The sequence below is a fragment of the Harpia harpyja genome, chromosome 1 (genome assembly GCF_026419915.1).
Source record: "Harpia harpyja isolate bHarHar1 chromosome 1, bHarHar1 primary haplotype, whole genome shotgun sequence".
Classification (NCBI taxonomy): Eukaryota; Metazoa; Chordata; class Aves; order Accipitriformes; family Accipitridae; genus Harpia; species Harpia harpyja.
The window spans coordinates 51,956,102-51,967,369 of record NC_068940.1 but is presented as its reverse complement, the minus strand read 5'-3'; the positions used below and the strand labels follow the sequence as shown (position 1 = coordinate 51,967,369).

The following is an 11,268-nucleotide window of genomic DNA, read 5'->3' as shown; positions in this document are numbered from 1 at the left end:
ATGCCTCACTTCTGCAGGAAAACCCAGCAGAGAGAGCCTCATCCCTTCATGTCACTGTCCTGGAGAGATGCAAGGAGCCACCAGTGGGAGATACCTATTCTTCATTAAAAAGGTGGGGAGGCAAAAATTACCTGCATGATCCACGTCCGGACTGGTCCCTGCTCAGGGGTGGCTGCAGCTGGGGCGTGCAGGCACTGCTGGCTTTAGGTGTAGGACAACCTGAACCTATGGTCCCTTCTGCCCCCATGCCTCACACTATGGACTTATCACGGTCCCAAATTTCCCAGTTGCTGAGAGACAGGAACTGAAAGGCAAAGTGTTACTGACTCTGCTGAAGAACGCAAGCCTCTCTGCAGAGCCAAACACTGCTTCGAGGCACTGCCAGTGCAGGAGAGACCCCCCACCCCCAAGATTATTTCCAGTGACAGTACTGGTCAACAAGCCCACCACCATGTCAGAGCCAACAGGGCTGGGGCCATGGAGCGGACACCTCTCCACAGCAGGTCTGAATGGCAGTCTGACAAGCATCACCCCTGGGGTGACACTGATGCAATCGATCTGGCTGTGACCAGGGAGGTGGACCACATGCCTTGCATGCATTGTGCCATGAGGACATCTTCCACAGGAGGATCCCACAGGGATCCGCAAGTCACTGTGGCCGCCCAGCACCAGGGACCAGCCTCCCCCCAGTTACAAACAGGGAGACCCTGGCACACTGCACACACACACTCGCATGTGACAGAGGCACGGATGTGGCTCGTGGTGCACAGTGGTGGCACACCAGAGCACATGGACAAGGCGATGTCCTGATGTGTGTTGGGCAGATTAGCAAAAGGCCTTGACACCACTGCAGGAAAGGTGCTGCTGGAGAGCCCTAAGAGGCAAAGCTGAAGCTGGCGGGTGTGTTTGCACCCAGCACCACCCCTCTCTCTGCACTGCTGCGGCCGAGCACCCCTCGGATGCTGAAGGTGCCAAATTTGTGGTTATGAGTTAAGAAAGGCGTTTTCCAGCTCTTGACCCAAGCTAAAAGGATCCCCAGGGGGACATGTGCTGCCATGCTGCAGAGAAGGACCCTGCTGTAACTGGGAGGGTTTGGCTCTGCAGTGCCTGTAGGAACTTTTCTGCTGAAGCTTCATCCAGAAGAAACAGGTTGTGTTTATCTCATGCAGCTACTCACACTCTCCCTCCACTGTAACACCATAAGTGCGCCTACGAGGTCGAGGAGTGGGCAGGCGAGAGCGGGGCATTCCATCCAGGGCTGGGGCACGCTGCCAGCAGGAACAGCACCTGCACCCAGGCACTGTCCTACCCGCAGGGTGGCTACCCAGGGACAGCTGCAGCCCTCTCTGCTCCTTGTGGGCACCTGCCTCCTCCTCCTCCTCCTCCTCCTGCTCTTTCTCCTCCTCCTCTCCCTCTGACACCACTCTTTGAATGCGGGGGGACACTGGCCGCCTTCCCTCCGGGGCTGGTGGAAAATTTGCATCGTTCCTGGGCTCCCCTCAGACAGGGCTTCCTGCTGCCATGCAGGGCACAGCCAAGGTCTCCCCGAGAGTGGCATTTGGCCTTGTCTCTCCCCTGCGCGCAAGGTGCCAGCGGCCTGTGCCACTGCCGTCACTGATGCCTGTTGACATCTCGTCTCCTCTGGCCACTGCTTCCCCCATAGGAAGAGCCTGGGGTGGAGCTCGGTGAGCTGCAAGCAGAGGTGCCCTTTGGCATCTCCGGCTGGGGACAAAGCCTGACCCCAGGAAGGCTCGTGAAGCCACCCGTGCTGTGGGTCCAGGGAGCAGCAGTGGCTCCAAGGGTGCTTTTTGCTGCTGTGTCTGCGCCAGCCAGTGCAGGCACCAGAGGATGTCCTGCCACAGGCTCTGCGCAAATGCCGCAGGCAGCCTGCTCCTCTCTCGCTCAGGCTCGCTGAAGTGCCTCCCCCGAGCATGGTGTCTGTGGTGTGAGTGGCCCAGGTGTCACCCTCAGTCCCAGCGACCACGCAGGGTGGCTTGTGAGCCTCTCTCCCTGCTGCACTGGGAGATGCCTGGGCATTTCACAGCTTCCCAGCAGTCTTGGTGCTGCTGGGGCTGATTGTTCTTTGTGCTCGGGCAGCCTGTCATCACTATTTCGGAGATGAGAGGTACAGAACTGCCTAAGGGGCCAAATTCCTGTGTAGGATTGCCACCTCTTTTTTCCATATTGCATAATTCCTAGGTATCTTCCCTGCCACCAACACTGACAGAGATGTAAGTGCTGCTTTAAACCTGCTAATGGATAATGGAGGTCCAACTTCAACACTGCCAGTAAGTCCTATGACAAAGGAGTTTGTTTCTGGTTTCTGTTTCTGGTTTCAGCTATCGCAAGAGTTAATACACATGGCTTGACTCACATGCAAAACTTTGACCCAGTATCACACCACCCACCATGGCCAAAGAAAGCCACCCGCTGCCACGTGGAATAGTTGCGGATTTTCTTGGTTCACAGAGATTTATCCCTCTGCCTTTGGAGCAATGATGACTGAAGGTGGGCATTCAGAGGGTTTGAGAGAGATGATAGACCATTCCACATGGGGATCTCTAGCAGCACATCTATGGACTGACAGCCAGAGAGGTACTCTTTGCTCAAAAACAAAAAAAAGGTGATGTGACTTGCCTGAATTACAGTAATAGCACAAGGCTATAGTGAGGAGCAGCAGTATTTAAGGAGATAACACACACTTCAAATGCTGCCCGTTGCTTAGTAGTGCTCCTCTTTCCCATATATCTTGTGTTGTGGGGGAGACTGGAGACAGCTTTGGGATGAAAGCCATGTTGGGTCAGGATGAGGCCCCAGCAGGTACGTGGCAGAGTCAGTGGAAATCCAGTGCTGTTCAGGGCTTTACTTCAGCATTAGTCTGCGAGAACATCCTGCAGGGTGCATGTTTTGGGACGGAAGGGTGATAGGGACTTGGCAGTGTTAGGTTTACAGTTGGACTCGATGATCTTAAAGGTCTTTTCCAACCTAAATGATTCTATGATTCTATGATCAGTTCCCTTGGGTATTTCTGTCTGTGCATGGTGGGTACAGGGGGAAGGCGCCTTCAAAGGAAAAATGTAGTAAAAGCAAACACGGTGCCCTTTGCCATCGCTGGCTATTGGCAGCACTGGGCCATCCCCCACAGACATCTTCACCAAAAATCCTTGGAGCAGAGGGGAGGCAGCACTGCTTCCTCGCTCCCAGCCATGGCGACTGCAGAGCAGGGGTGGCCGGCAGGACAGGGGCAGCCAGGTGAAGGATGGGGGCAGTTCACAGACACAGAGTAATTGCAAATCTCTTCCACTGACGTTAGTATAAATGCTCAAAGTGAAAAACCATACTGATTATTTAGAAGATAAAACCCGAAACATTTCCGTTTCTCTAAGTGTAAAGTACAGAGGCTGAACTCACCGGTGTGGGGTTTTATACGTCTTTAACATAACACATATCACACAGAGGAAAATGCATTGACTGTGCACTGCTACGGGGTGAGGACCTTGCCTGTGACTTGGCCTTGCAACATAAGCTAAGGTAAGTACTGCCAACATATATGTGTGTAGGTATGCCCACTTCTTAAAAACCTGTGATGTAAGGACATTTTTTTGGCATTTTTTCAGACACAGCGTTGGATTATGGAGGGGCACTTGACATACCTGCTGGGCAGAAGCAGCTCCGAGGACGTGTCGGTGAGTCACTCTCTGCTGGGCTGCTGCCCTGTGAGCCAAGGCCAGTAGCACATCTGAGGGGTCCAGTTTTGCCTACGGGGATACATAGTACTGGTAGGGATGACAGGGGTTTAGAAGAAATTAGTGTGATTGTTTTTCCCTGAAAAAAAACATTGAGAGAAAAAAATCTTTGCCTGATGAGACTGTGCTTGTGGAAGAAGGCTGTCCTCAAGGGCAAGGGTAGTGCTAGGAGTGTCCTATGGAGGACATGCTGACCGGGAGATGTGCTGCCACCCATCTTCTTTAGTTGTTTGCTGTCACAGGTGCTGCCCAGGGATGTGGTGGTTGCTCCTGGGAGGCTGTAAGGGGCCGGGGAGCAGGGAAGGGGCACATCGCTGCTGCTGGTGCATCCTGACAGGTGCCAGGAGAGCAGAGCCACTGGTGTTGAAAAGAAAACCAGTGATCCCTGTTAGGAGAGTAAAGTCTTGGTGGGCATGAGCTGCTGGCAGCAGCAGTTTGTGCTGGCACAGGCTGAGAGGGCAAAGCTTCTGCTGGGGAGGAGGGAGGAAGGGGCAGAAAGCCCCGTCTGCTCTTTGGGAAGTCGCCCCTCGGGCCAGAGCTGCCACCACCGATCTCACCTGGGGTAAAGAGAGCGTGCAACGTGCAGCACCCACTGGTGACCTGTACGTGCTGGTGCCTTTACAGCTGAAAACCTGCTTGAACTGTGCAGGAATCCTCTGCAAAAGTAACTTGTCCCATGATGGGCTGTTTCTGGCACTCAGCTAACTGGAAATGCAGCTTTTAGGAGATGAGCGTTTACGTGTCAATTCCTCCCTGAGCCCTGCTCCCTTTCTCCTTTCTGAAGGAAATGTGGAATAGGACCCCAAAACCTATGGTGGGGGCTCTCAGCCCCCTGGCCATACCCATTTGGTTGCTGGTTTGGGGATGCTCACTGTCTCTGGCCCCGGTGCCCCACCTGGACTGCAGGCACAGGGCTCAGTACCCCACATGGAGCCAGCAAGGGGATACAGGTAACCTCTGGTTTACCACCACAGCTGCCTTTTCCTTGATCTCCTCTGCCTCTCTGGTGCAAGAACCTCATCCCAGATCTTGCAGGGGAGGACTGGTCACTCATGTTCATTGCTCATTTGCATCCTCCAACACAGGTGAGGCACAGCTGTTTTGTCCTCATGCAGCTTGGTGTGAGCTGACTTGTGCCTACTATATTAATAAGAGGGTAATTTGGGATTTGGGCCTCATGAACTTCATTGTCCTTGAACAGGTGGGTTACATGTCATCAACATCTAACTCCTCTGCAGCCTATGAATACGCCTTCTTCTACCCAGAACTGGACATCAGCTGTGATCTTGAAAATATTCCAGCATTTGCATCTACCTTTTTTCCAGTGCTGTACTCCTTACTGTTTGTGACCGGCCTCGTAGGAAATGCTTTGGTCATCTGGGTCCTAACAGTCTTCAAGAAAGTCAGGGCCATGACTGACGTGTATCTGCTGAACCTCGCCATCTCTGACCTCCTCTTTGTTTTCTCCCTCCCCTTCTTGGTTCAGTACTCCATCGTGAGCCAGTGGACTTTTGGAAATACGATGTGTAAAATCATCAGCTCAGCTTACTTCATTGGTTTCTACAGCAGCGCCTTCTTCATAACCATCATGAGCATCGACAGGTACTTGGCCGTTGTCCAGTCCGTCTATGCTCTACAGGTTCGGACAACTGCCCATGGGATTATCACCAGCCTGGTCCTTTGGGCAGTCGCCATTTTAGCATCAGCACCAGACTTAATTTTTTTCCAGGAAATGAATGACAATAACCAGACTAAGTGCATCCCTCACTATCCTGACAGCAACAATGGCTGGAAGACTTTCAGTAATTTTGAAGTTAATGTCCTGGGGTGGCTGATCCCTGTTGTTGTCCTCATTTTCTGCTACCACAGCATCTTGAAAAACCTGCAGAAGTGCCATACTCAGAACAAGTACAAAGCAATGAAACTGGTTTTTATTGTTGTCATTGTGTTCTTCCTCTTCTGGACCCCCGTCAACATTGTGCTTTTTCTGGACTCTCTGAGGAACATGTACATCATCGACGACTGCCAGACAAGCCAAAGGCTAGACCTAGCCATGGAGCTGGCTGAGGCGCTCTCCTTCGTCCACTGCTGTCTCAACCCAGTCATCTATGCCTTCGTGGGTGAGAAGTTCAAGAAGCATCTCCACGAAGCTTTCAGAAAATACACACGTTTTCTGTTGATCTGCAAAGACTATAGTGCTTTCGATGGGCGCAGCCTGGACAAGCACTCCTCTCTGCGTGTGACGTCCTCACAGTCATCTTTTGTTGGCACTGTCTTGTAGAGCTACAAGTCAAAAACTTTCATCCCGAACAGGTGACGTGAAGTTGAGAAATCCTCCCAGCAGGGCATCCACAGGGATGCACTGTTTGGGCAGCCTTTTAGGACAGGAAAAGTGGAAGCAGCTGCTTGAGCTTGCTTTTATCATGGTTGCCTTTGGGGGTCTTACTTTTTAATGTCTTTTCTAGCATCTTCCTCCCTTTCCCTTTGCACGTCCTGCCCTGCCTGCTTTGTGAAAGGGAGGCTGAAATTACCAGCAGACTCCCGCACTGCTCGAGCATCACGGAGAGGTGCCTTAGAAATATTTCTCCCACCTCAGATTCAGTACTGAAAGGAACTGTTTATGTTTCTGAACTCGGGACACTTGGCCTCTCCTTCCCTTGTCTCAGCAGAGCGTATTGACTTTGTAGGCAGCGACAGGGCTCACAGCAGGAGTGGTAACCTGCTCTTTGGAGGGAAACAGTGCCCAAGTTTAAGGCATCACACCAGGGCCTGGCTCCCAGTTGACAAATCTGAACAAGGTTTCCAGCCCAGAAAGAGCTTAGTGAGTGAATAATTAGATAAGCAACAAAGAAATAAATGTTATGCATGTGTTTTGTTGAAATCAACATGGAGGAATATCTAGGTATGATCCTGACTCCCCATATGCTACTAGGGTTTACAGCTCTGGGGCTGGAAGGGTTTGGAAGCTGTAGACTAGAAACGACACTGTGGGTGTCAAGAAAAAACCCTTATGGGAATGAACAAGTGCCCTAGGGATGAGTGGAGAAATAGTTACCAGAAAAAAAGGCTGAAGAGTGGAAAAAATACCGAGTGTGAGCTGAGAGAGCAGTAAAAGTCATACGTCAAAGCTTCCTGTGGACCCGCTGGCTGGTAAGCCATGGGCCAGGGCAGTGGCTGCTCTCAGCAGAGCCCTGACCCGCTGGCCGAGGGGCTGGTTGTTCTGTGGGTGCCTGAAACAGGATGGAGAGAGACACAAACAGAGGTAATACACCAAGCATCCTGGAACTCAGGTGGTAGCTAAAGTGGATGGCACTGGCTGGTTTGAGTGGCCAGAGGCTCCAGAGATGCCTAAAACCCAGATGACGCTCACACTTCCCCATGAGGGAACTTTCTGAACACTTCAAGCAACTGGTGTGCCAGTATCGTTGCTGCTCGACTGGGGTTGACCTCCTAGTTACTGTTCCAACCTGGTAACTGTGAATGACTGGTTTATATGTGAATGGTTACCTATGCATATACATATAGATGTACATTACATACATGCACATCTGTGTATATATACACAAATATATACACATACATATATGTGCATACACATATATATCTTTTTATATATACAAATACTGATAGATAAATGCAATGGTGTCCTGAAGCTTTTAGTCTTGATCTAGTTCTCCCTACAAGATATGCTGAAGTTTTATAATAAAGATACTGCATGCAGTGTAATTGCACAGTCCTTGCACCTGAGGAACCTATTTCATCATTAATTCTTTCAGCTCGTGCATTTTCTTCTGTCCTGGGCAGTTCTACAAAACTGACAATCCCTCCAGCTGCCTCTTCTCTCCCTCCTCTCCTTCCCTCCCTCTTCTTCCTTCCCTGGGGAAAAAAGAAGTGGGAAGTAAATTATCTTTTATTCTAGAAATTTAGTTTCCTATAAGAGTCTGCCCTTGTAGTATTTCCACACATACTGAGTACCCTTGGGCTTACTTCCTAGAGTAGAGCAGAACAAAACACAAAATACAATCCTTTTAAACTACTGATCTTCTTTGGATAGGATTTACTATTTTAATGTGTACTCATATTTGCAATCTGCAAGGTACAATCCTTTGCAAGAACGGGCCATAACAGAAGGTGTGTAAGAAATACATGCTGCCTCACGTAGGCCATGACACACATTCTCCAAACTGTAAAGCAAAGACTATGACCAGAGGAAAAGGTTCAGCTGCTGCCTAGATCCCAGGAACAGGATTGCAGCCAGGCGCAGCAGTACAGCTCCTGCCTTTTGGGTGCCTTACCACCCTTGGGCAACCAGGCTTTTTTTGTATATGCAAACACTCAGGTGCTCTAGAAGAGGATTCACAAAAATTCAGGACAAAGCCAAAGGGTGGTGGGCAGGAGGACAGCACCAGCTATCTCCTGTGCAGAATCACAGCATGAGCCCTCTAGATCAGACCTCGCCCAGCTGAAGCACAAGAGATGGGAACAATTTCTGCAGCCCTGTCCTGCAGCCTTTGTGTGAGTGCTTTGGGACAAGTGCTGGAGCCCATTTGCCCCAGCTGGCAAGAGGATGGCCTTTCCCTGGTGCTGCGGAGCATCTCTGCTAGGGGATATCTCCCCCTTTTCAGAGGTTTCATTGATTGCTGTTGTGCAGCTGTTGGAGTGAGGCTGTGACGCAGGGCTTCCCCACAAGGGCTGTAACCCTGCACATGACAGTAGCATAAATGTGCAGAGCCTCCTTTGCAAAGTCTTTCACTTCTCTAGTTCTTATTAGAGTCTAAAGGGCATCTTCTCCCTCCTGCTGCTTCAGCACCACTTGTAAACCTTTCCAGTGAGGAGGCAGGAGACGCTATCTGTGGCTCAAAGGATTTCCTGCCAGAGGCAGCTGCCTTCCTCCATCACAGCAGCAACACCAGGAGCTCTGAGCTGGACCTGACCTCAACTTCTCGTCACAGCCCAACTGCTTCAAGCTGCTACTGCTGCCTTCCTGTGCAAAGGGAGAAGGTGAGACCCACATCCGGAGGCTGCACGGCTGGCAGGACCTGCCCTGTGTCGCTGTGGGCAGCCAGGAGCATCCCCGCAGGTCTCAGAGCTCCTCTCCTTTCTGAAGGGAAAAGCCTGGGAGCAGTCTGCTGCCCTGCCAATGTCTGTGAGGGCACGGAGAGCAGGAGGCATCTTCCTGTGTCTGTGTAAGCTGCTGGGCAGCTTGAGGGTAATGCCAAATTTTAGGGTCATCCCAAGAACTGGGAGCACAAGAAGCACCCAGCTGCTGAGGCTAGACCATCCTGCACAGACCCCATGCCTGTTCACCTGCTTGCATAAAAAGTACCCACCACAGTTGTTATATTGGTCCTGCTCCTATCTTTATATCCTGATCTTGCTTTTTCTTTTTGCTGAGATGATGCAGGTTAGAGAGGATTCAGGATGATGTTGGCACATTAAACAGTCAGACATTCTCTTGTTCTGGCCTCAGCATGTCATCTTAAAACAGAGACCAGAGTAATTGATACCCACATTCAAGCTTAAACTTAAAATACATACTTGTTTTCTTTTGATTTATTGGTGTTATTTGCACCAGAGGGTCCCTTCTACAGAGGGTCTCTGTTAGAAAGATGGAGTCCTTGTCTGATGCCACCCATGATGCTCTGCATGTTTGGATGGAAAGGCACTGACAGGCTGGAGCATTGCAGTGGCATCACTGGGGCTCGTCTTGCACAAATGTCACTCGCTGCACTGTACAAACCTGTGCAGCACTTGTAGAGAGAGAAAGGGTATGTTTAAGGACCCACACTGTTAAGCTACACCAGCAAAAAGTGGGGTATATGAGGACATGCTAGCTTACAGTGCTGCTAGATCCCTCGGGAACTAGTGTGAAGGGGGACCTGGTGGATTCTTCCACATCTCTCAGCTCTGAGCTGCAGGACTGCCACCTTAGCACAGGGAATGACAGTCTCAGCATCTTGTTCCAAAACGGCATCCCGGAGTACGAAACTAGTCCATATCTGGCTTTTTCTGGCATTATTCTGAAGCCTCCTTCCCAAGGCAACACAGAGACAACACTAATTAAATCCTTGGCAGGATCTCTGGCTTTCAAGTCACTTGTTCAGGCCAGTGCATGCAGTCTGGGGATGAGGACGGGAACGTCTGCCTTGATCCTTTCTGGAGGAGTCCTCACAGCCAGCAGCACAACTCTGCCTCTTTCTGCTGTGGTAACATCCAGCTACAACTAGAGGTCAGAACCAGTCAAAAGTTTCACAAGGGAAAAAAAAGAAAGGTTAATGAAGGGTATTTGTGTCCCGCACCTCTCTTGGCTGAAAGATACTTCTGCACAGGGATCGGTCTGCATTAGCATGCACAAAACTCCCCAAGCCCCTGGTAACTGTATCGTGTCCAGGATAATCCTGTTTTATTTTCAGCGTCTTGAAAACACTAATTTAGTATACCAGTTCTGACACACCGTGGAAGTTACTAACTGTGCCAGGAGAGGATCCAGAAAGGATCATGACAGAAAAGAAATAAACATGACTTTAGGTATTCTGTCCGGATGTAAAAAAGGTTTGGGAAATTGAAAGAGAATTATATCCTTAGTCTGAATATGCCAATTTTATCTGTAACGTGCAGGCTGCCATGCATTTTTGGTTAATATTTGTACGTCAAGGGCAGCAAGTAATGCTGAGCAAAGCAAAGCTGCTGCTGTACTACGCCAGTTTTGACATACAGCTTCTGAGCAGTGTGCTTCTGCGTGTCTGTGCCCTTCTGCATAGATCTATTTCTGCTGACTTAGCTGAAATGCCAAAATGTACAGAGCCAGGTCACAGAAATCCCCGCCTCAGAATAGCAGTAGCAGGATTTGGGTTCCCCCAGCCTCTGCTGACGAGTGCATTTGCTGGGGCCTCGTCCTGACACAACACCGCTCTCATCACACGGCCGGGACTGTCCACATGCGTCTGGTGTGCTTTCCAGCAGTCTTTGTGGCCAGTGGAACCCTGGCATCAGCTACTGGGTCAGACTTACCACGTAGGATGAGATATACATAAGAGAAGAGTACTACCAAGCAAACACAATGTCTGCTGTGTTACCCCAGTAAATACTGGTTTTCCACATCATACTCTGGTATCCACATAGACTTCCTACTAACGTTAATGAACGTGCGACATGTGCATGCGCGTCTACATCACCAGGACGCTTACCCCTTTCTTCACCTGGCACTCTCTGAGGATGTTCAGTTTCCATAGTCCTCCATGTGCTTGGGTTTAGAGAAGGTAAAGCACACAAGTTTTGAAAGAAATGGGCACTTAAGCACCACAACCAGCTGAGGTTTTCGCATCACATCTGTCCACCATTAGCTGCCCAGGTAACCCTGTCTGTCGTAGAGGATCCTGCAGCACAGGTTCAGGAACAAGTCTATCATGCCTTGAGCAGTCCATTTTTTTCTCCTTTTTCTACAGAAAAAAACCCAAACCAGGCTGTTAACTGATGAAGTGCAGCAAGGCAGTCATTCCTCAAAGCCCTAACCGTTTGCTGA

General features: G+C 50.2%; 1 protein-coding gene across 1 annotated transcript; it reads left to right on the top strand.

The window, feature by feature from the left end:
- The first annotated feature begins 3,203 nt into the window (after positions 1 to 3,203).
- Positions 3,204 to 7,479, top strand: LOC128144787 (C-C chemokine receptor type 8-like). Its single transcript, XM_052794042.1, has 3 exons — positions 3,204 to 3,531; positions 3,618 to 3,686; positions 4,948 to 7,479. Exons 2-3 carry the CDS (start codon positions 3,633 to 3,635, stop codon positions 6,025 to 6,027), a joined length of 1,134 nt encoding a protein of 377 aa, XP_052650002.1. The 5' UTR covers positions 3,204 to 3,531; positions 3,618 to 3,632; the 3' UTR covers positions 6,028 to 7,479.
- Positions 7,480 to 11,268: the final 3,789 nt, after the last annotated feature.

What these genes read in the sequence shown, in the direction of transcription:
- LOC128144787 (XM_052794042.1), top strand. Translation starts at nt 3,633, where the DNA reads ATGGAGGGGCACTTGACATACCTGCTGGGCAGAAGCAGCTCCGAGGAC. An exon ending in GCAGCTCCGAGGACGTGTCG is followed by an intron (nt 3,687 to 4,947) that starts GTGAGTCACTCT and finishes GTCCTTGAACAG; the next exon opens with GTGGGTTACATGTCATCAAC.